General features: G+C 39.8%; 2 protein-coding genes across 9 annotated transcripts in view; one reads left to right on the forward strand and one right to left on the reverse strand.

The window, feature by feature from the left end:
• Positions 1–799, forward strand: part of TOPBP1 (DNA topoisomerase II binding protein 1) — a 34,322-nt gene extending 33,523 nt beyond the window's left edge. For all 4 annotated transcript variants that reach the window (XM_090046361.1, XM_090046363.1, XM_090046362.1 and 1 more), the window contains one exon: positions 578–799. In XM_090046361.1, coding sequence (XP_089902487.1) covers positions 578–721 — 144 coding nt within the window. In that variant the 3' untranslated portion in view covers positions 722–799. The remainder of the gene's footprint in view (positions 1–577) is intronic.
• Positions 8–23,975, reverse strand: CDV3 (CDV3 homolog). 5 transcript variants are annotated; one of them, XR_016442192.1, is made up of 6 exons: positions 23,505–23,975; positions 20,366–20,445; positions 16,661–16,797; positions 13,518–13,677; positions 4,992–5,112; positions 8–628 (listed from the first exon to the last, which is right to left on the reverse strand). XR_016442192.1 is itself a non-coding variant. In XM_090046373.1 (5 exons), the coding sequence occupies exons 1-5, from the start codon at positions 23,694–23,696 to the stop codon at positions 625–627; spliced, it is 573 nt and encodes a 190-aa protein (XP_089902499.1). In that variant the 5' UTR covers positions 23,697–23,975; the 3' UTR covers positions 9–624. The 5 variants fall into 5 exon arrangements, 4 of the variants coding, with proteins under 4 accessions (XP_089902499.1, XP_089902497.1, XP_089902498.1 ...); XM_090046373.1 differs by lacking the exon at positions 4,992–5,112 and having other exon boundaries at positions 9–628; XM_090046371.1 differs by lacking the exon at positions 8–628 and having other exon boundaries at positions 1,755–5,112.
• Positions 23,976–24,127: the final 152 nt, after the last annotated feature.

The raw sequence follows: 24,127 nt of genomic DNA on the forward strand, positions 1-24,127 counted from the left end.
GTGTATACTCAAGGGTATTATGTAGCACTTGCTTTAACAACATGAATGGTCTACATGCAGAACAAATCACATTTAATAGATCACACTTTACAGGAGAGAGATCTGCCCTGCACTTAGGGTGAAGCACGGACTGTTGACACTAATAGAGTGGCCATATTTGGAGCTGATTTACCAGTAGCGCTGGTCATAAACTCGAATATAGAATGCTGTCATGCTTCGTTTCCAGAAGTTTCTGGTTCTGACTATCAACAAATTGCCAAACTTATTTGGGTGTTGAAACTGGATACGTGTTGCTATGACTAGATAGGGAATTTAGTGTGCGCTCAAGATTTTCTTAAATGCATTTTGTACCAGGCTAGATAGTGAGAAACTTTTAATAATTCCAAGCCAGATCACTTTGATGGATCACTCTCTTATCATTAGCCATGGCATATTTTATGTTTGATTCTTTCATATTCTGTCCCCAGTGATGAAGCCTTTTTAATTGTAGTTGGCTGCTAAAGCAAGGCCAGGTAGAATAATTTAATACCTTCCAGCTACACAAATAATTTGATTAAGCCATTTTCTTCTTTTGAAGGAGCCTTCTCCTCCAATGGATTGCTACTGTCTGCCAGAAGCTGTTCCTTACCTACAAAATAGCAGAGAGCCTGGAATCAGATCATCACAGAAGAGAAAAGCACCTGGAGAAACAAGCAGTGTCAAAAGATCCAGAATCTACTAAGCAGAATCTCTCTTACTGCCCTATTTATGTTTTTCCCCCTACCTTGTTTAGAAAATTAAAATTATTATTTTAGTTTCATTTTGAATGTTTGTGGTTAATAAAAGAAGTTGCTTAGGTTGCTGTAAAATTAGTTTAGTTTCTTAGTAGTATTTAGGAGCCTTACTAACAATTGAACAAACATTAAGTCTTAGTATTTTGAACACAGGCACTTTTATTATATATTGTTCTCCACAAATTAATTTTAAGTTAAGAAGGATTTTATGAGATAAGTAACATATGTTGGCTTTACCTGGAAGTTTGAGAGTATTATCAGTTGGCAGGAATGCTGTTGAATCAGCCATAGAATTTTATATTTTGCATGAGTTCTTCCCCTTATTTTTGAAAGGGTAGAAAAACAGCTTTCTAAAATTGATCTGAATAATGAAACAACGCTTTGACCTTCTGTAGAAACTTTCATCTCATGGTCTCAGAATACATGAACTGAACCTTGCAACAAATCTGCATGGAAAGCAGAAATATTATCCCCATTTTACAAAGAAAAAAATCTCATACACAGAGACCAAGTCATTTAATCAAGGGCTCAGTTTAAGTCTATAAAAGCCTGAAATCAAATCAAGATTTTATATTCTAGCACATATGCTCCTGGCCAAGCAACCTGATTACACGGGCAGATGGGGGGGTGGTGTTAGAAGTGTGTCTGGATGTGTTTACCCATCTCTGGGTTTGCTTATGGCCTCCAACACTAATATCTAAGCACCTCATATTTTCTAATAGAGGAGCCTGGCCTTCATCATTAGAGCCACATAGAAAGTTCCCTGGGTCACAGGTTAGTGCAGAAAATGCTGGACCATTATTCTTCTTGCTGATAATGAAAGCTTCTAAAGAAGTTTTTAAAATGTGCCCTTTTTTAGAACTACAATGTCACAGATCAGCACCGGTAAAGTACCCAAACAGTCTTACTGAAAACATTTTTTAACAAGCAAAGCCTAAGAAATTAAAATGATTTAATTTCTTAAAAATAAGAAGTCAATACTATAAGAGAAGAAATAAAAATTTATTTTCTTTAGTGTTCTCCATTCAACTCACAAAACGCACCACAGGTTTGGATATGGTTACTCTTAACACTAACGAGAGAGTACTTTTTTATGCACTATGTAGTTTAACTTGTGGAATTCATTGCCACAGGTGGTTGTAGAGGCAGATAGCATAGCCAGGTTCAAAAGGGGACTAGACAGATTTATGTAGGCAGATCTAATAGTGGTTGAACAACAGTTGGACCTTTCCACTAGCATCAGTAAATCAATAATGGTAGATGCCAGGGAAGGTAGTGAATACAGGATAAATCACTCAAGATACCCCTGTTCAATGCTTTCTCTAAGATAATCTGTCCCACAGGATACTGGCAGGACGGTATTGGGTTAGATGGACCAATAGTCTGACCCAATATGGCATTACTATATTCTTGTAACACAGGAAGAAAGGACAACGGGTGTGTGATACACAATAAGAAGCTAAGTCAAATGCAGAATCTATAATTGTAAATGGTAGAGCACTAAAATTCACTGTCAAAATGATTGTGCAGCTGAATAAATGGTGTTTAAGAGAAATATATACCGTCTATCACAGACAGCCCAGGGGTCAAGTAGTGCTTTCACAGACCTACCTCTGAACATGATTTTCTCTGACTTGTTTAAGCCTTTTCCCTTTAACCACTGATCAGTCATATTTTCCAGACAAACATTTAATGGATTTTGGTCAGACTACTTTAAATGTTACATTTAAGCATAGCTATTCACCTTTGGTTCCTTTTACCACTCTTTGTGCTAGAACTAGAAATGCTAATTCCTGTGGTTTGAGGTTTCCATGAGTAATACTTGGAAGCAAGGCCATTTCAACTTTTAATATATAGGGATGCCCTCTTAATACTCTTTGCCAGGAAGTCTCTTAACTCTGTTTAGAAAACAAAAATCACTAACAGCTGGCTACATCATTGTCTGAATATAAAATACTGTTGTTTGAACTGTGCTAGCTGTAAAAGAAAAAAGGGGTATGAGGCATGTTTAAACACCTTCTTGACTTGCTACTACTTCACCACCCAGGTTCTCAAAGCCATTTAGGTACCTAAACCAACTTATTTATTTATTTATTTTAAACATCAGTGAAAGTTGGGCACCTGAATAGCCTTAAGGATCTAAATTTCACTATAAAAGAAACTTACATTTCCTTAAATACAGGCTTTAGCATATTTTAGTGGAAACAACTATGCCAGTTAAGCTGTCATCCCGATGGGAAAGGACTCCCACATAATACAGAGGCAGGATATCATTTTTGCTTCAACAGCTGCTTCCAAATTTAGTTTATGAACTCTTAAGCTTTCTGTAAATCTGTATTGTTCTGCAGCCACACACATTTTGTAAAATTGATCAGGGCAGGAATTATTTTCTAGTTCTGTCAGCATAGCACCTACCACAGTGCTGTCCTGGTCCTTGGCTAAGAGCTCTTAGGTGCTATAGTAATGCGTACAGTTATTAAAAAAAAAAAACAAACCTAAACAGACTGGTGGGTTCAGCTTTTGATGACTGGCTTTAGATGGGGCATTAGGCAGATGTTCTGAATGCCTAGCATTTAAGGAGAACAAGCTGCCTTGAGATGAAGTGGATTTCATCTGTATAAAACACATTTATTTCTCTTTTATCCCAAGCCAGGCAAAATGCTTTACGGTTTTGCATCTTGAATTATTACTACTATGTTAAGATGAACACAGTTATACAGCAAGGCTAGTGACAGGTCTTCTGCTTCCCACTGATATTCCATCCATATCACAATTTTGCCAATAGACCAGTTAGGTAATACAAGACAGAAAGACAGAGAGAATGGCAGAAATATCCAAAAGCCACAATCTGTTAATCTCCCAATCATGTGATATTACTAAAACCAGGAAGCTGTAATATATATTCCAATACTGAAAAACTCATTCCTCCAATAAAGAAGTATTGTTGTTTTAATTTTATATGGTAACCTATTTATGGGAAAGAGACACAAGAAAAAAAAATTATCAAATATCTATATAAAAATAACCTTATTCAGAGTATTCCCCTCCTTACAGTACAAGATATAGACAATGTTAAGAAATAGTGCAAAACATGTAATTTGTTAAATTCATTTTTGCCTCAATATTGTAATTGCAATATCCAGTTAAGTACTAGTGCAGTTATCTATGGGGTAAGTGCCTGAGCCTGGGCATACAACATACTTACAGCTATGTGATGTTATACCAGGCTATAGGACAGTTTGCTAGCTCTTCTAGTTTTATTACTGCCTCTAGCTATTATGTGGCAGAGGAACAGTTAATAGCCTGGAATAAGCTGTGGACAGATGACACCAAAGTAAATTACACAACGTTTGGGTTTTTTTTACCCTTGATTTTTCTTGGGGCATTTCTACACCACAGTCAAGTTATACCAATGAAGAGATTATGTTGTTTCCCCACTTTTATATGCCAATGTAAGACGTGATCACACTGGTGTAAATATAAACATTTATAGACCTGTGTCTAACCTTCTGATACATCTCAACTCCAAGAGAGAAGCTCCAGTTCAAGTTCTAATGGATTTGCATCTCATCTCAAAATTGTTGATTAACTCCACTGAAGTTAATGTTAAGGCACAGATGTTTTATGTGCCTAGCAGATTAGTTCTGGCATGCTGCTTTTACAGTTTCAATCAGGTATGGACAAATCTGGTATAGGAATCATTTTGATGTGGAAGCCTATGCTCTGAAAATGATGTGAGCAGTAATTTTGTTTTCTATTTAAAAGCTATTTATAGCATTGCTATAAATATTTATATATTTCTATTTATAGCTTGGCTATATACTAATTAGAGTTTAAGAAAAAAGTTTTGACTGGATAGCTTTGCTCTCACAATTGAAAGTAGAAACTCATATTCCTACAACATATAGGGATACGAGACAGGAAGAAATGAGCAAACATCCACATAAACAGAAGCTAATAGGGACATGCCACACAGACAACTGTTAGGTGTTAAAATGGTGATATTTGCTATGTCTGTCCATGGTCTTAAAACCAAGTAAGATGAAGCCATAACTCTTACGAACACAAAGTTTGTTTTTTTCAGCGGCCAGGGAAGATGGTGAATCCCAGAATAAGCAAACAACTTTTAAAACTGGGCAAGTTAATGGCCAATAAAATTCAACAGAAGCAAATGCAAGACACTAAATATTAGAAAAAATTTAAAACACTCATACACACTGATGGGTTCTGAATAAGATGTAATCTCTCAATGGGACGTCTAGGCATCACCATGGACAGCTTGATGAAGACATCTGCTCAAATGTGCAGTTGCAGTCAAGAAAGCGAGTAAGATGTTAGGCTGTATTAAAGACAGAATATGGAAAAATATCACAGCATATATTTATCTCCAAGGTCTGCAGTCTGTTTTCAGCACCATAGACTTTTGATATTGTCCCATTCAATGAGACAAAAATAACTAGAACTTGGAGAAAGGTGATAGTCACATATATGGAGATTACAAAAGCAGGTTTAGGAAGGAAGGAAGGAAGAAAACAACCCCCAAAAAACCCACAAGCATGTAAGAAAACCACTTCCCTAACCATGTATCTAAGACAAAAAGATACTCTTGAAAGGTTATTTTAACCTACCATCATCTGTATCTCAGTGCTGCAAGAAAAAAAAGTATCTGCTATCATACTAACAGATGAAACAATTGCAAAGGTCATCACTCCTACTTCAAGGCTCACCTGCCACAGTCAAGAATTTCATTTTAAGTAACTGTTACATAGTTTTTAGAAGCATGGAAATATACTATACTTCTGATGGGAAGATATAAATCATTCAAGACTCTATGAACAGCTCATTTTTAGATGCAGTGAGTTAGAGACTTCAGACACATCTTGCTAGCATTTTTATGGTAATCACTTTTCAACTTCACTCCCTGATCTCCAGGCTCTTAGAGCTTCATTTGAGTTACACTGGTATATGTTCCATTTTCCACTTGTTCTTCCACAAGAACTGTCCTGCACCATATTCCCTGCTTTCTTCTCATGCTTGTGGCTTACCCTCCTGACCCTCTCCTCAACTTTTCACAAATACTTTTCCAACAAACAACCAAGTGTTACTGCTGCTACATTATTCTCCCTTCTTCCATCTGACTAATATATTCTTTTTTCTTGAAATCAGATTTTAAGCCTTTTCAGGGTAAAGATTTTTTTTATGTACTGTGAGTGGGAGAAAAAAAAAAGAGGAAAAAGAAGGTAGAACAATAATGCCAATTGCTTGCTTGTAGTGGGAAGTAAGACAATCTGTGAATTCACTGGCATCATCACTGCTAGGTTCTCATTGCTTAAACATATTTTGAGAGACAGCCAAATGATAAAAGATAGGTATTAAACAACAGTGTGATCAGAAGTTTATTTCAGTCATGGGGTTTACAAAATAGAACAAGATTGATTTTAAATATAATCCATGCAAACCAAAAAAGTGTTATGTTAATACAATGTTAGGGCTGCACAGTTAATCACAAGATCAGGAAATGCCAAATAAAGGTTGAATGTTTAACTATGCCCCTTCCACATATGCATTATAATACAGTCTGTAGTTATATGATCCCATATACTTAAATAATATAATAGAATGTATATTACTTTTGCAGATATAAGATTTCCCTAAAGTAGTATTAAAATACTTTAATGAAAACTAATTTGAATGTTTTATTATAAATCAAATCAGCCAACAGCACTCAGCCTATTCGTTTTTTGTATTTTGCACTTCAATAGCACCTTCCATCAGAGGATCTCAAAGCACTTTGCAAAGCATGAGTTAAACCTCACAACACCCCTGTGAGGTAGGGAAGTATTATCTCTTTAGAACTGGGGAAACTGAGGCACAGCAAGAGTAAATCATTTGCCCATGTCTGCACAACAAGTCAATGGAAGAACTTAAAAACGAGTACCAGACCTGCTTCTCAGTCCTGTGCCTTTACTACAGAACATATTTCATCACTTGTACTTATTTGATTTGGATTAGAACTTCGGTATCAAAAATCTTGGATACATTATTTTTGAGCATTTAAACTTTTGGTACTTTAAAAAATGTCCATATTATAGCCAAGTAATCCACTGTGACCTCACCTATCTTGCTACAACACATTGTACCTGAGCAATTGCATATAAAAATACAATCAGCATATCAGAGATTGCTTCTGTCAAAAAAGGAAACGCATGGACATCTTCACAATACTATGAATCAGTCCCACTTTTTTTACCAAATTAATTCTAGAGGAAAAATATTTAACTTTTTAGAACTTTGATCTCTTACAACTTATTTCATCGTGAAAAAGGACAAATTTATCTTGTTATCTTGGCACTATCCTAATTCACTCAAAACAGCTGTGGGAGCAGATTACTGAGATCTACATTGATAGCAATTCCACTATCTGTAAAAAGCGATTTCAATTTAAGCTCTTAGATTTCCTCTATTCTACTGGCTTTCAAACTTTCTTGGCTCTAACTTGCACTTTAGGAGTCACCTTTGACAAGCAAATGCAATGCTCTGCATCTCTGTGGCATTCTCTATCAGCCAACTCACCTTTTTCCACAGTGTACATATGACACTATCCATTACTTACATACCTTATTTTTCAAGTGCTGTAGGTTGGGTAGTCTTCCTAGTCTTTCCCCTTTTTCAAATCCTTCCTATGCCTGAGTACACCATAACAATGTACCAGTAACCGATAAGCAAAATTAGTTTTTTTTTAATACATGGCATCTATTCTTAACCAAGTTGATACTGGATTTTTGAACATCGTGCTGCCAATTTTGGCATCTGCTACAACAAACGCATCTCTCACATCAGGTTCAAAGCTTACTTCATTACTTACTTTTATGCTAAACATCATCTTTGATTTTTAACTTCTACTTTAAACATTTTGTTTTTAAAATTTGTTTTCATATTCATCTCACCCCACCAAGCAAGATTTTTCATTTTTAATATCAAATGAGTGTTGTTCTATACTGCACTCATTTTAGAAGGCTGAAATTTACTGAGGTTTACTAGCACCTACCCTTGCTTCTCCCTCCCACAGATAAAACTGATTTTTATAGTAAAACTGCCAACCTTAAGTCTAACTCATAATTTCAGAAAGACTTGTAACAAGACATCCTGCAGTTTGCTAGACTTAGAACAGGGATGTTCAAAATAATAGTTTGTACTCACAGCAAAACACTTGTTTAAAGATCCTAGACATCTGGTTGTAAGATTCAGTTGTTTCTAACAAAAGGACTATCACATGTGTAGAGTGATGTATTTATTATATTTTTTAATGGTTTTCACTAATAAAGAGGTAATGGGAAGTAACTCATTACAAGCCCCTTCTTAATTATTTCAAATTTTAGTAGTCTGGCAAAGACTGTACCACTACCCTCTAGTTATGGACTTGGGCAAAGAATCAAGCATGTTTAAGATCCTTCTGTCTAACAGATATGTTGCTTTGTAATTATAAGCCAGACCCCACACAAGGGGCTTTTTTTCTTGCCGTCAAACTCTGAGCAGCCCAAGAAAGTCAGCTGAGCCAGAAATCTCAGCCTAAAATGCAAAAACTTCCGTGAACTAGAGAACATACAATTTAATCTGAAGCCAGTCTGCACAAAAATCAAAGAGCACCCCTACTCAACACTTAAATGAACTGCTTATAACAGATTCATTTTAAAAAAAATTGAGGACATTTACCTTGGACAAGGTTAATAAAGCCAGCTACCAAACACCAGAAAACAGAAGCGTTACACATGGCCACAGTTAGGTGACAGTATCCTTTTTATACTTTTGGATTGATGACAAGCATGAGTAGTCCAGGCCCAATGAAATACAAATGTTGCTCTACATGTGATGGAATTAACTCTGGCACAGGCACCAAATTCCTGCACCCAGGGTCTTGGGAATTCAAATTTGTAAAATTTTGATAGTATATTTTCCATTCCAATTACTAGATTTTAGCAATTTTACTATTCAGTTTTTAATTATATGAGCTACCACCAAGAACTGTATTCCAAACCATTCTGTGTGTGTCAGTTTCAGGGTATTCAGAGGTTCTACAGGTGTTCTATAATGTGATGTCCTACCTCTTGCTTAAAATAATTATTGGACATTTGCAAGCTTTTTAACTAGAAGTCAGTAAATGACCTACATAAAGAAAGAGGTACATTTACAAGTGAGGATCTTCTTGAAGTTGCATAACTAGATTTCACCAAACAACGTTTAGAATATGCTTTAATTTATAAAGTAAAGCTTCAAATGTCATTTAGAAGTTATGTGTAGGTGTAAAACAATGCCTTTAAAGTGAATATAGCTTGGTTTTTGGGGGGTTTTTGCCATCTGAAGTTCACTGTACTGGGACCCAAACAAAGTTAACATGCTCAAATCTTCAAAGAATGCGTGTTTAAAATACTATCCATTATATTAAACCAAAGATAAATTGGTATTTTGGTTGACCCCCTAATAGCAGTATTTAAACTAAGTACCTAAAGAAAATTTAGATGACTAGTTTTGCAAAGATACTCTACACACTGGAATATACAACTCATTTTGATTACAACAGCCCTTTCATACCTCAAAGGAATAGAGTGAGATAGTCTATGTATAAGCAACTCTAAATTTGTGATAGTCAGAAACAGTCTAGAAACCTCCATGCACAGAATGAGCAGTAGCAAATTTCCATTGTTATACCCTCTTAGGTTGAATAAGTGACACTCAAGTCAAAAAAAATCCCACTTAATCTTCAGATACTGGCAATCTCAGCATCCATAGAATTTAAGGTAAGAACTAAATGGGAGTGTTATCAAAAGAAATGTCTTCAGCGACAGCTAAACCTCATTGTATGAAGGCCATACAGTAACGTGCATTTCTAGGACCTATGAACTTGGCTCTACTGGGGTGGCTTGAACTTGATCATAAACCCCAATATAAAGTCCTAAAGTATTACATTTACCCTGTACTTGAATATCCGCTGCACAGGTAAGGTAGAACTAGAGATAATGATTCATTAGACTCCAGGATCCATGTGTATTTCCATTTATTATATTTGGAAGCGTTGTTACAGGGTTTTCTTGCATTGCCAAAATTGTGCCCAAGGCTTCAAAGAAGTGGTACAATGGACAGTTTCATCTACCCATCATACAACATATTAAAACTTGATTTGAGTGCATTAACAAATTCAAATCTTTCTATAAAAATTTCAAAGGTGAAGAAAGTGTTGGGGCTTAATATTTCAACTTCCAATTCAGTGCAACACATCCATTTACCACAAATTCCACACAGTTCTTCAGTTACAAACCAAACAAAACGTGCTGTTGGCAAAAGCATGCTTTCAAGGAAGATATATGGCTCACAGTCCAACAGTCTCAGTGTAAATCTACTTCAGATGATTTCCCAAGTCTTCAAACATCTTTAGTTTAAAAACATCTTTTGAGCCCTCTACTCAGAGCTTGCTAGTTTAGAAATTTTACTGAGGAAGTTAACTATGTAAGAACATGGCCAGTTCTATTCCATGGAAAAGAGACACCAGGTTAAGCCCTTGCTCTTTTTGAAGTTAAGAGCAAATTCTTATCAGCTTCAAAAGACTTGGACTTTAAACAAGTCAGTCATTAATCAAAGGTAACAGACCTTGCAGTTTCTGCACATCAATAAAGAGACTGTTGTACTCCCTTGTTCATTTGATTATTGGCAACTCTGGAGGCCCCGCTTTTGGCATTGCCATTGAGAAACCTAGTGTTTAAACACCACTCTCCATAACCTCTTGTTTCTAATGTAATAACAGTTCAGCAAAGCAAGAGAAAGGTGGCCTACAACAAGACACTTGGTGGTTGTTACTTTCATTCAATGAATTGAAGTTACTGGATAATAACCTACAGTTCTGATACAGAAGCGCTATTTTGTCAATCTCCACTAAATTCAGTAACAGAACCGGCTAGAAATTTTACAGCTTCCATTATTACTAAGCTCCTTGCAACTGAGAAAGTGCCATTTGAAGTACTGTATCTAGGATCTTTGCCTGGAATAGTTAAAAAGCTGATCAGAAGCAGCAAGAAGAAACGAAGTTGCTGTAGGCTTATAGCTATCCTCCCATCAACAGCTGCAGCTTTCCAACACAGGACAGGGTTCCTCAGACAGTGGTTACTTTTATGACATTAGGACAGAATGCATCTAGAGGCTAATAATGTTACTGCCAAGGATCTTGCACTTATTTTTTAGATTAAGTTCTGGAGACTATAGTGGGAGTACAGGCATCTGTGTGCCCATTAAATCACAGCCTGAAGTCCTAGTGCCTCAGGGAGGTGGGAGGGAGGGAGAGAGATAAGACCTAGTTACAAAAACCAAGATTAATAAAAACAAATGAAAGCAAAAACAAAACAAAACAAACAAAAAAACCTTATATCACTACTAACATGTTTCACATTGTCACTTAAATACACTGCAGTTTGATACCAGACAGGGAAGGCATTGTGTGCATGGAGGAAAATAGAAAATGCTTAAACGCACAACTGAAAATGGCTAATGCAAACAGACCATTCAAACCCATCATTCCTCAATTCTGAATCCGAGTTTTAATTTGTTTTGCAGTTACTTCAGTACAGCTGTCTAAAAAGGTAAACAAACTACAGCTTTTTACTATACTCAGATAGTTTGCAAGTGGTATGCTCCAGAAGTCTTTAGTAGGCTATGGCTACGTATGAAACAATTCCTCAGGAGGGGGGTGGGAAAACAAAACAGGCTTCTTGTTAAGGTCACTTAAAATCTTTGTTATCTATAACAAATTGGAAGCAAATGGCTGACTTCTGCAGGAATTCTAACAGGAATCCAGTAGAGCTGGTTTCAAGTTTCAGATGGCCACTATAACAGTTGGAACCTTCTTTTTTCCAGAAGTTGTGATCCACATGGTGTCCACAATGAGTGCAGCAAGTCTGAGGTAGTCAACCCTTACGAAGGCTCAGTATCTGAACATAAAAAGATTTTGGAAATGACCACTGGCTGCAGATATTTTTCAGAGAAATTAAAGAACACTGATGACTCGTTCAACCATTTACACTAATTTGCCCCATATCCAATGGGGAGCTGAAACATCAGGCTTCCATAGTGCAGAAGAGCCAATCACTTATGTCAAAGTAGTCTGCATTTGTTGCAGTAGATCCAGTAGAAATAAGATGGCATGTTCGTCATAGCCGTTAGCTGTAGTTTAGTTACCTTAGTAGGAGGGTTACCAAAAAGGCATTCCTTAATTGTAATGTGTATGCAGCTCTACTGATCCCCAAGCACAGCATACTGGTTGTCTAGCTGAAGTTTAAGTGCCTGGTTTTTTGAGACCTCATCCCTACCTCTACTTTTGTGTTTTACTACTTCAAAGCTCTTCTCCATTTCTTTATCCCTAAGGGAAAATAAATGTAATCAGTAAGTGTCTTATTCACTGGACTTCTGAACTGTGAGCTTCTAGCCAACTTCCACCCCATCCCAACAAAATGAGAATGTTAACACTACATATGCAACATATGAAGGATTTGGATTGAACAAGATATCCATATATTCCCCAAACAAAGACTCTTGTACAGACCACAGTCAAACCCTTGTCCTTTCTGTACTATAAATTCAGATTATACTGAGAACTTAGTCTCTCTAAAGTTCATTCCAGCACAGTACATCCTACAAAGGCAATATAGGTCAATACCATGCTACAGCACACTTTAATAAAAAAAAAATATCTTGAAAAGAGAACTCCATTTCTCCCTCCAAAGAGGGCTGACAATTGCAACATGAAACAGTCAAAAGATATGGAAATGGATATGATACATCTACTATGCTGTACTACTCCGAAGTAACATTCAAGATTTCTCATTCTAGCCTTGAAGATTAAGTTTTCCTAACACTTGAACAATATTAAACAGCTGTGATGATACTGATACTTCAATTGGCAGGCACCACTCAAGATCATGGAAAGCAAGTTTATACTCAGTTGATACTAAATCAATACCATATCAAGAAAGGATAGGGGTAAACAAGTTAGAAATATGGATCTAGTTAGCCCTTCCACATGGGAAATATTTAAGGAAGGGACAGGACCCTGACAACATGAGCTTGTAGTCTTCTCAGTCACCCAGAGACTATGACATCCCCTTGGCAAGGTGGGAAGATTCATGGACTAGAGGTCATAATCAGTCATGTGCTATTCCTCGACACCTTTCCTGGAGTCTCCCATGACAGTACAGCTCCACTAAAAAACTATGCTATGGCTTCCTACTGACAACTACCACAGAGCAACCTCATTTGTCAATATGCAAAGGAAACTGCTATCATCAAGACCAGATGCATTTTATTTACACAATTCCCCAAACACAGAGGGAAGATGGCCAAGAAAATGGCAACTACCTGGTGTGGCCATCTTACCAAGTTTATTGTATTTACTCAAACACAAGATGAAGATTTCAGGGGGGAAATTAAAGTTCAAGCCTACAATAATTAGATTTTATATCTGGGAAATAATAACAAAATTATGAATTTTCCACATATAAAGTCTAATTATGGGGGGGGGTCACCTTGTACTTGAGTAAATACAGTATTATACATAACTTGTCCCCTCCATGTTTTGGGGTTACTTCTGCTATTGATTCCCCTGTGCTGCGGAAATTAATAGTCTGTTCTTGAATGAGGAATTAGGATTCTGATTCAAGAAGGGAAAGCAATTTAAATACACATCTTAAATGATTAAATACTTACTTTCGACTATCTACAAGCTTAGCAGTAGATTGCAATGATGGAAATTGTGTATCACTATAGATTTCAGGTGGTCCTCGTTGTGCTCTCCGTGGCTTGCTGTCTCTGGCACCAGGTGGCCTGTATACACCACCAGATTGCACTGGTTCTGGAGTTTCTGTAACTGATTATAAAGACATTTTAGAGAAGTGTATAGTTCTGAACTTATCCTAAACCTACTTCATGCATATTTGGCTATTTTAAAGCTCTAGCTTAATATACTCTTATCTGCTTATTATTTACTTCTAATAGTCAGATATTCTAAGTCTTCATTTCAGATCCTATTACAGGTACAATTATACTGTTTTTTAAATCAAAGCATACTTTCAATACATCATCCCATACCCTGAAAGAGAGACGAATTGCTATCAGAAAAAAAACCAAACAAACAAAAAACCAAAAACAAAGCTTATTAACTAAGGTTTAGAATGCAACTAAAATTGGCAAAAAGGGGGGAAGACCAAGAGACTGTCTACAGCCTTAAAAGAGAACAGCATGTAAAATTATACCAATGATTAACTGAGGGAATAGTGCATTTGTCTGCTATATTTCTAGGCTAACTTAGGTACAAAAATTTTTAAATCCGTTATTCAATTCCCAAAAACTTTTTCCTTCTAATGTAAGGATCTTTGGTTTTATTTTGCCTTACATGCCTAAAAAGGTAGGCCTTTTAGAATACCAGCAACTTAAAAAAAAAATCCATGGTTTTATTTTATTTAAAAGGGCATATAAAAATTGTATTTACTTGAAAAATTCTTAAATGCAATCTGTTTTCAGCAATTCAGAAGTTTGCAAGCAAAAACTATCAGGGAAAGACAGCTTCCCATGAAGCAGGAACATCAGATGTTTGAATTCTTTCCCCTCCCACCCCCCAATCTTATCATCAGTAAGAAATACCTAACCTTAGCCTTAGCTATTATAGATGAGAGTTTCTGTACAGTAGCAATCTCAGGAGGTGCATGCAAGTACGGACAGCATTTCAGCATGTAACTTGTGAACAACAGCCACATTCATACTACACATCTTTAAATCAGTCAGCAGTCAGATTGATTAGGCTGAATCTGTGCAGTTCTTCACAAGACTGCAAAACTGAACTGTTTTCTGTCCATCTCTAACCATCTGTCACTCTTTGCATGCCTCCATCTGAGGTCTGCTTGAGACAAAAATATCTGGGTATGTGCCACTGTGGAGATCCACCTGTCTGCATTTGCAGCAATTCAAACTCTTAAGCGAATTCTTTACTGATTAGTATCAGCCCTGCTAAGCATTATTGCTTAACAGTCACAAAGCCAAGTAGATTACAAAGCTAAACTCAACTGAGAATTATGAACTGCAACCACCAACATACCTTACTTACGGAAGGGCTAAAAAAAACCTGACTTTGAAGGAAACTATGGCTTCTTTCCGCTGCCTTCCCTGGCAACTCTTTCCCTTAAAAATAATACTGCAGAAATAAGATGTCTGCTTATGCAGAAAAGATGAATGTCACAGGAGACACAAAGTAATGTCTGACAGCTTGCTTTCAGTGGAAGTAGAGAGAGGAAGGTAAGAGATGGTAAACAGTCTGTTACCTCCACTAAGGAACCTTAGATAGAGACTAGTATTTAAGAGCATTTTACACATGCAAGCCCCACAGCACTAGGCGCTTTGAAAAGTGCCCAGTGCTGCATCGCTTGCAGTTGTATAAGCAGCAAAAAATGGACATTAGCGCTGAGAAAATAGCAGCGGCTTGCTTTTGAACTAAAACACAGAATGTGCTTTAGTTAAAAAGCACACCACTGTCATTTTCTGCACACTAACACACATTTCGCCACTTACATAACTGCACGTGGTACAGCGCAGTTTGCATCAGCTCACATGATTAATCGAGCCTGCTCTGAAGCAGCAGAACTCCAGTACATAGCAGGACAAAAAGGTACGTGTATAAATGCCCTAAAAGTGTTACCTCTACTCAAGATCAGAACAGTCTCCTCCACCTGCATTCCAGAAGATAATTTCTGGGCAAAGGGTAGATAGACACTCATTACCCAATTAGTACTCTGGACATGAGGAATGGAAAAATATAAATAACTTTTCCCATTTAAATGCAACTGTGTGCAATTAATGCCCTATGAACACTTTCAGATACTACTAAAACTGACCAAATTACACTAGCTGTGTTTACCCAAGTCTTATAGATCAGTTTGTACAGTTATGTACCATACTTCTGTAAGTTAAAAAGGGTTCAGGAAACTACTGATTTACATCTGAAAGAATACAAGCTGCCACAGTACCCCTACAATTACCTTGTGTGAAAAAAGAAAGGCATTTTTTGTTCATTACTACACCTGGCAGTAGTCTACTCCGTTTCTGCTTTTTCCACCACATAGTCAGTTTTCCAGGTTTGCTATTGCACAAGACTGCCCATGCGGACACAATCAGGTTATCACAGAAATAAAAACACCGAGGGAATTCTGGAAGGGACAGTTCTTTCTAACCCTTTTGGGCATCTATACATGTGCTCGGGGGGATAGGAGGGGGTGGAGTTGCTTTAATTAGAGCGACTCAGAGCCATTCTAATTAAAGCACCCCCAGCATCATATGTACTCAGCATCCTGCTCATTAGCCAAACTTTAGTTCAAGCATCTACACCACCATCTTGAACGTGAGGATACTGAATACACACAACAGAGGCTGCTGGAGCGCGCCAACTAGCATGCTCCAGTAGACTCAGTTAATCAATTCTGTTCCAACATATGCCAATTACTCCTGTCACCTAACTTCCTTAAAGTTTGATTAAATATCTCCACCAATCCATCTGTCTGTGTGGGGTAGAGGCTCTCACAGGTGGACTTTTAAAGGTCCCTGTAACAGGATTATCTGTCCCTTTAAGAGGGGGCTGTATACTCCTAATAAGAGTCTCCTATGTCCCCTACTGACTTCCTGCCCCTTGGGCAGGGGGCTGGACTCGATCTCCCAAGGTCCCTTCCAGCCCTGATGTCTATGAAATCTATGAAGTTAGCCCATGTCAGAGCAGACATCTGGCACATGTATACATGTCCTGTGACTGAAGAAAATCCAAGTCAGTATAACTTTACAGATCAATGAATTAGCTACATTCAATTTACCAACTGGTTCAGCAACAGGTGCTTGTGCTGGAGCAGTCTTGTTCCAAGGGCCAGATGATCGGTCTGCACCACCTCCAGTCTCCTCCCAGTTGTCTCCTGGTTCTTCTCTTTTTTCACTTTCATCATCTTCTTTTTCACTGTAAAACAGAAGAATTAGTATGTTATAACAAAGAAGTAATTTATGATAGAAAATTAAAGTCCTTGAAACAAGACTTTAATTGCTTCTGTATTACAGTGGCATTTTTCCAGACTCATTTTTGGATGACTAGACTACAAGTGAAGAATAGGCAGTACTTTTTTTAGGTAGGGTCTATCAGAACTACTTTTGTAGCAGCTTCATTTAGCTCACAGAATTTAGTAAACTAAATATGAACATGGATATCAAAGGATATACATCTGGTACTAGGGTTCAATTTTATACTTGTTTTGCATGTTTCTATCTTGGCATAAATTGGTAAAAGTTTTTCTGAAGGAAAGTTAGATTTCAACTATTACAGCAGGCATAGGAAAAGGCAGGCAAAAATGGTATTAAAATTACATTAAAAACTAATAGAAGGAAGTCTCCAACTGAGGTAAGTATACTAGCTGATGGTATGCAAAACACATGGGCATCTTTATTTCAAAATTAATGTTCCATTGCAGTGAACAGAACATTTTAGATCTCAGAGAACCTGAAAGCAGGTCAGAAGAGGCATAAAACTTCGCCCAACCCCTCACATTTAGGATTACTTGTAACCATAAAGCTACAAAATACGAGTTTTCACTTGCTTTTGGGAAGTACTAGTTTTCCAGAGGCAGGAAATGCATGGGGCCTGTTCTTTATACTTGTGCTAAGCCTAGTTAATGAATTTAAACTTAAGTTAAATAATGGCTAAAACCAAGGAATACTGGCATAATTCTGGCCCGCAAACAAGCTGATTAAATGATGTATATACATCTGGCAAATATGGACACACAATCCGAGAGGAATTTTCTGCTGCATATTGACATTATGCTAGTATTCTGCTGCACTCTCTAATTTTGGGGCAAACACCAGATAAATTAATTAGTTAAACCACTTCATTTATTTATTTTTACAAGCAAAGAAATTAGTAGCTGTGATACCTAAACATTTTAGATGCTGGCATGCCCAACTTATTGATTTACAGTTTGATGTTTAGAAGTTTACTTGAAATGTGACAACAGAACGTTTCCACAATGCTTAAAATTCCAAAGTAGATAACACACGTTGATTAGAAGGCTTAGGTCATTTATTCTTTTGAAATGGCCACTGACTTAATGGAATAGATTACGATGGATAGCGAGCTTTAGTCTGCTGCCAATATATCTTAGACAACTTTTCAGGTTTATAAATGTAGTGTCACATATTTGCAGTACTCTGAAGAACTCAGAGCTAAGTACATTAAAAATGCATTTGTTATGACAAAGAACAAGGAGCAACCATAACCGGAAACAAAAGGCAAGCTCAAAACTTTAAATCAGGATACAAAAAGAAATTCAGAAAATGGGAATTTGCATTTTGAAAATCTAAAGGCAGATGGTGGGCATATGTTCATGAATCACAGCTAATTGGGAAAGCTAGTAGCTAAGGGTATAAACCCTGTCTTTGGAGCAGGTTCAGTTGTGCTGGGATGTGCACATGTCAGCACAGCTGATCTTCTTTATAGATGTCACTTGGGGCCATTATTCTGCAGGGCCCAGGGCTTCAGAGGCCTAATCCTGAGGGCCAACAACCTCAGGACCTGTGTCCTGACTTGGAGCGCAGCAGCAACACACACACAATATGGGAACCCCTACAGATAGATTCCTGCAGAGCATATCTGCAAGTGAGGAAACACCCATGGGTTTGGAGAACAGCAGCCTGATATGTACACTACAGAAATTCCCCTGCAGGATAATTCTTGGGGCACACAATAAGCAAACAGAAGTCTTCCCCTACAAGGCATCACAAATGGGGAGTACCTTTGGTCGCAGCAACATTTGGGCCACTTGGAGTGTGACAAGGGGCTAGGACAAGGGTAAGCAATCCCCAGCACGTGCCAGAGTGTGGCACATGAAGGCATTTTGCTTGGTATGCACACCTCGGGGAAGAGGCCAGGGCTGCACTGCCACAACAAGGAGTAAGGCCCGTCACAGCTCCCCTGCCATCTGCCCTGACACACCAACATCTCACAAGTTAAAGTTGTGGGTGTTTTTGGCACTCTGCCCAAAAACGTTGCTGACCGCTGGGCTAGGACATTTGTTTACTTGTGGCCTGTGCTGCCATAGACATTTTTATGGTTTGCACCCAAAGTTTGCACCCAAAGTTCCCAAAAACTTCACTCTAAATGTATATTCCTTGAAAACAAGAGAAAGTCATTCTGCAAAAACACTACTTTACTTGGAAAGGATTAGTCTAATTACAATCTGTTTGCGAAAAGAAAAAAAGACGACTCGTTAATAGGCCTCTCTTACAACTTGATTTGTGTCTTGAAGATAAAGTGAGCTCTTCCTGGCTGTTTAAAGGCAGTGTAGCGAGACCAGAGGAAGGGCATTTTGTATCTGTGTTAATCCAACATCTTTCTCAACTATGCAGTTGGTCCAATAAAAACATAATTACCCCTTCCCCCTTACTTTCTGTTCCAGTTCAAGTCCTTCCAGCCCCTACCTGGCCCCGTCAGGAGCTGCCACTGTTCTCCCTGGCCAGGCTGGGGCTAAGCTACCGCTGATTGCCCTGGAGGAGCAGAGCTGAAGCAGAAAGTCACAGCCAGGAACAGGGAGATGGGGAGGGGAGGGCGAAAGACAAAGATGACATATGGGGGAAGGCAGATAGGGGTCGGGGCAGGCACAGAAACAGAGGGTAAGGAGGTTGGGGGCAAGCAGCAAGGGCAGGCATGGAAGGGCAGGCAACAGAGATTACAAGGGGCAAGGGACAGGGGTCTGGCCCCTGACTCCCCCCACTAACTATAATTATAGCATCATCCATACTTACAGGTTGTTTCTCAAGCACTGTGCCTACAGAATTCAGTCGTTCAGTTCATGTCATTGGAACAAAGATTATATAAAATATGCTTTGTAAAACTGTGGTTACCATGCCACATTCTGCTTCTGAAAAGATTGAGAACTGTGGCTATGACTGACCTACATAGTCTAAACTTGCAGACATTGAACAGATGATCATAGAAAGTCTGCTAAATAGTGCAAGGTGTACAAGCATGTAAAAGGTTCTACAACAGAATCCTTGATATTTACTCCCATAACCCAGATGCTGAATTGACTGAAGAATGCCCAACAGAAATTGCCAAAGAAAATGGAGGGCGTGAGTAACTTCCCCTTGTTTTGTCTTTGAACACCCTCTACTTACAAAGAGAACATGAAGCACTGTTGTGTCAGGCCTGAAGATTAAAGTGCTTTTTGTCATGCCAAAATACAAAAAAAAAAAAAAAAATTTGTGTTGAACTGAAACAGGTTATAGTTAAGCTACCTAGATCTTGAGAATTCAAGATTGCCTCTGTGCCTGAAAACTGATATCAAGGTCTCCATACTGAATTTATATTTTCATTTTAGAGAATGTTCATATCCAAATTTATTTTCTGACTTCATAGAACTGTTGGTGAAAGTATAACAGAAACCTTTGTTAAAACAAACTTTGTGGAACTGGATTTCCAGTTAACAGGCTATTTTTAGGAATAAGAAAAGATTACCCTGGAAAAATAACAGTGATACCTTATTTGCATGGAGTGAACTCTAAGCCCACTATAGTCAATCTCTTCTTTTTGCTCAAACTCCTTCCAATCATCCTCTTCCTGTAAGAAGAGAGAAATTTTACAAGCTCATTACCACTTCCACACCATGACAGAAGTGCAAGTAGCACAGAAGACTACAACATTAAAATGTATGCAAACAGAACCAATATTTACAGTCTCCTACTCATCTGCTCACCCACCTGAACTCACTAGTACATACAGTAAAATATCGTACATTGAAGTTCAGAGAAAAATACAGTATTAATATTTTTAACCATCATAAGCAAGATGAAAGAAGCTAAAGGTTGAATACGCTTGTAACCTGAATACACTTAAGTTAAACTGCCCATAACAAGATACCAATTTCAGCAGATACATTAACACAGATCTAATCTTCAGATCATGTATAATATATCAAGAATAGAACTTGAAAATACATCCCTCCTAGATCAATGGTTCTTAGTGTTTTTACATAAAGACAACCCTTGAAAAATACCAGTACTTGGCTTTCACTCGCTTTTCTTACTGCAGGAAAAAACCCAGAGGAATTCTTCTGTCACAAAGAATTTAAAAACGCCAAAACAGGTCAGGGGGATTTTGATACTATGGATACCTGTTCAACATTTGCAGGTTTATCTTGTGAATCATGCATGTGTAGGCATTTGCATACCCAACAATGTTAACATTGAGTGGTACTCCAAAGCACCGTAAAGGCTCTCATGGCAGCCTGGCTAAGAATCACTAATCTATACTCAAATTCAAGGGGTTTTTTTAAATCTTATTTTAAAGTCTCTCTAAGGCTATAAAAATTATCTTTGTGATAAGAAAACAAAATAAATCATGCAATGTTGATCTAACTAGTTACAATGTCTCTGCTGTTGCCCAGTGTTAAAGATGAAGAGTAAATTTTACACTCTAGTTAATCTTATTCTGCTTTTTCACAACCCCATGAACATCAGTGAAATTCATAAAAGTTTTACCTTGATGCCCAAGAACTATACATAGAAACAGTGGGTTGGGATTTCAACTGGAGTAGAACAAAATAAAAAGCAAGATAAACTAAACAGAAATGATAACCACCTCACCCTCACAGCATCCAAAAGGTTGCAAAACAGGCTGAAGATGCTAAAATGTGTTAGGACTGGTCACAAGATGCCCTCCCTCCCTACCACAAAGAATGCTTTAACTGACTTTTGATGTACTTTAGGTCTTACAATGGTGCTTAATGTCAATATAAATTATGTTTTTAGATCAAGGTAGCCAACCTGTGACATCTGTGCCACTTGTGGCATGGGCAGCCTCTGTGTGCGACACCTGAGGTATCAGGGAGAGTACAGGCAGCACAGGGGCTGATAGAGCAGGAAGCAGAAAACAGAACAGGAAGCCAGGCAGGGAGCACAGGGCTGGAAGTGGAAAGCAGAGGAGAAGGCTGGGCAGGAAGCAGAAATCAGAACAGCAGATTGGGAAAAGGAAGAGGACCTGAGTGGCACTCAGAAGAGCGCAGGGCTAATTAGTGACACCTGCCAAAAAGACTGCCCCCTCAGTATCCTCCAGCAGTGGTTTTCAACCTGTGAAACCACAAGTGGGGTTTGTTTCATAGTGGTAGTCTTGAGCTCACCAGGGGAGTGCAAAGGACCTGGGAGAATAGCTAAAAACAGGGCGGGTCCCAGGGGGCAGAGGTGAGGGCGCAAATCAGGGCAATTGCCTTGGGCCCTACAGAGCTAGGAGGAGTGGTCATGGTGACTCCAGCCACTGGCTCTGCATCCAGCTGCTCACTATCCCCTCACTCCCTCTCTACCAATGGTCGTGGCAGCTTCTTCAGGTCCAGGGCATGTGGGATTGGAGTGGGGGCAGGCACATAGGCAGATTTGCCCTGGGCCCCGCACCCCGCTCAGTTTGGCTCTGGCTAAAAACATTTCATAGAAGTATTTTTTGCAGTATTCTTAGGGGCATTAGAGAAGCAACATATTAATTTATGTGCTATATTAATCTGTTTTCAACCTGTGGTCCACAAACTATGTCTAAGGGGTCCAACAAAAGATGACTATGATCAGTCAAAAAACATATGAATATCTACACTTACAATTCAAAACCGTCCTCACCTCTATTCAAACTGTTTTGTGTCCACAAATGAAAAAAGGTTGAAAACTGCTGTTCCAGATGAAACATACTTTCTACATCTTTTCATTAAAAAATAAAAATAAAACTCAAACTTAAATGAACCGGGAAGCAGCTATTATCCTTGCTGCACAGAAGTGGGAATTGCAGGCTGCCAGTTTACATGACTTTAATGGCTGACCTTGGGCTAGGAAGCCACGCAGGTCTTGTACTCCCATGTTTCAGTCCACAAAACAAATTCTAAAGCAAGTGCGTTGGAAGGACGCCTCCCTGCCAGCCAAGTCACCCAGAGGAGGGCTTCCTGTGCTCTCCAGGCTTCCACCACCCACCATTTGCCAGACTCTGGCTCCTGATCTAAAAATGGAACCAGGCCTGATTCATTCAATCAACCAACTATTCCGGCCCTCCTCTTGAAACGCTGTCCTGAGCTGGCCATTTGCAAAAGCTATTGTCAGGCCACATCTCTCTGGACTACAGAGGAGGCAGTGGGGGCACCAGATCCTGGTGGGTCAGAGAGCACAGCTGTGGAGCCACGTGTTGCGGGGTGGGTGGGTGTGTGTGGGGGTGCAGCACTGTGGAGGCCTCTTGAGAAATTTTCTTTCCCTGTAACTGCTGAAATGCAGGAGACGCAGACCCTGCCCCTGCCCCTGGCCCAACAGCAGATGAGAGACTCGTAGAACCGGCAGGCCAGGCGGCTTGGCTGCAGCGCGAGCACGTGGTGGCCGGGCTCGCATCGCCGCCCGGCGCCGGCATCCACCCGACGCAGCAGCGAAGCCCGAGCCCAGTTCTCCCGCCCCAGCAGGACCCGGAGCCCCCACCCGGCCCGACCGGGAAGGCACTTGCAGGGCACCCACGTGGCTCCCCGGCTCGGGCCTGCAGCGCACAGCTGCGCTGCCATGTCAGGGGCCTGACCAGGGCGCACGGGGCCGAGCGGCGCCCCCTGCCGCCGGGAAGCTGCCATGGCCGCCGCCCATGGGGGCCCTGCTCCCTCGGGGTCGCACCTTGGCCGCCGTCTTGGCGGGGACGGCGGCGGCCGCGGCCGCGGATCCGCTGTCGGCCGGGCGGGCTCCCGGCGCCGCGCTGGAGGCGGAGACGGAGACGACGGCGGGGCCCCGGCCGGCCTTCTCCTTCCGCTTCTTCTTGTCCCTCTTGGCGAAGAAGTCGTCCAGGCTCCGCGCCTCGGTCTCGGCCATGACGGCGGCGGCTAGAACCGGTTGCGGCCGGTCAGACGGGCTCGGCCCTGCCTCACGCGCCCCACTGGGCTGGGGGCGGCGGTTGACGGGAGGGACCAACAGGTGAGCGCTCCCGGCGGCCGCTCTTCTTTCCTCCCCCCTGCGGGAGGCGGATGGAACCGTTCAACGGCTGCAGCCGACCGGCGCGTCCCACCCCGCGCTCTGAGGGCAGGCGGCTTCCGCTCTCCACGTTGGTGGCCGCTGCTTGACACAGCCGGGGAGAGGAAGGGGGGGAGGGGGTTGGTTGAGAGGTCAAAAAAAAAAAAAAAAAAAAAAAAAAGAGGGCTACTCTCCTTCCACGCAACGCAATATGACTGGGCGCATGCGCCACCCCTCGCTGACCAATGGCAGGCCGAGGAGGGCACTTCCTCCGACCAATAGAAAGCCTCGGA

This window comes from Crocodylus siamensis, chromosome 5, assembly GCF_052110815.1.
Source record: "Crocodylus siamensis isolate JL-2025a chromosome 5, ASM5211081v1, whole genome shotgun sequence".
In the NCBI taxonomy this organism is placed as follows: domain Eukaryota; kingdom Metazoa; phylum Chordata; order Crocodylia; family Crocodylidae; genus Crocodylus; species Crocodylus siamensis.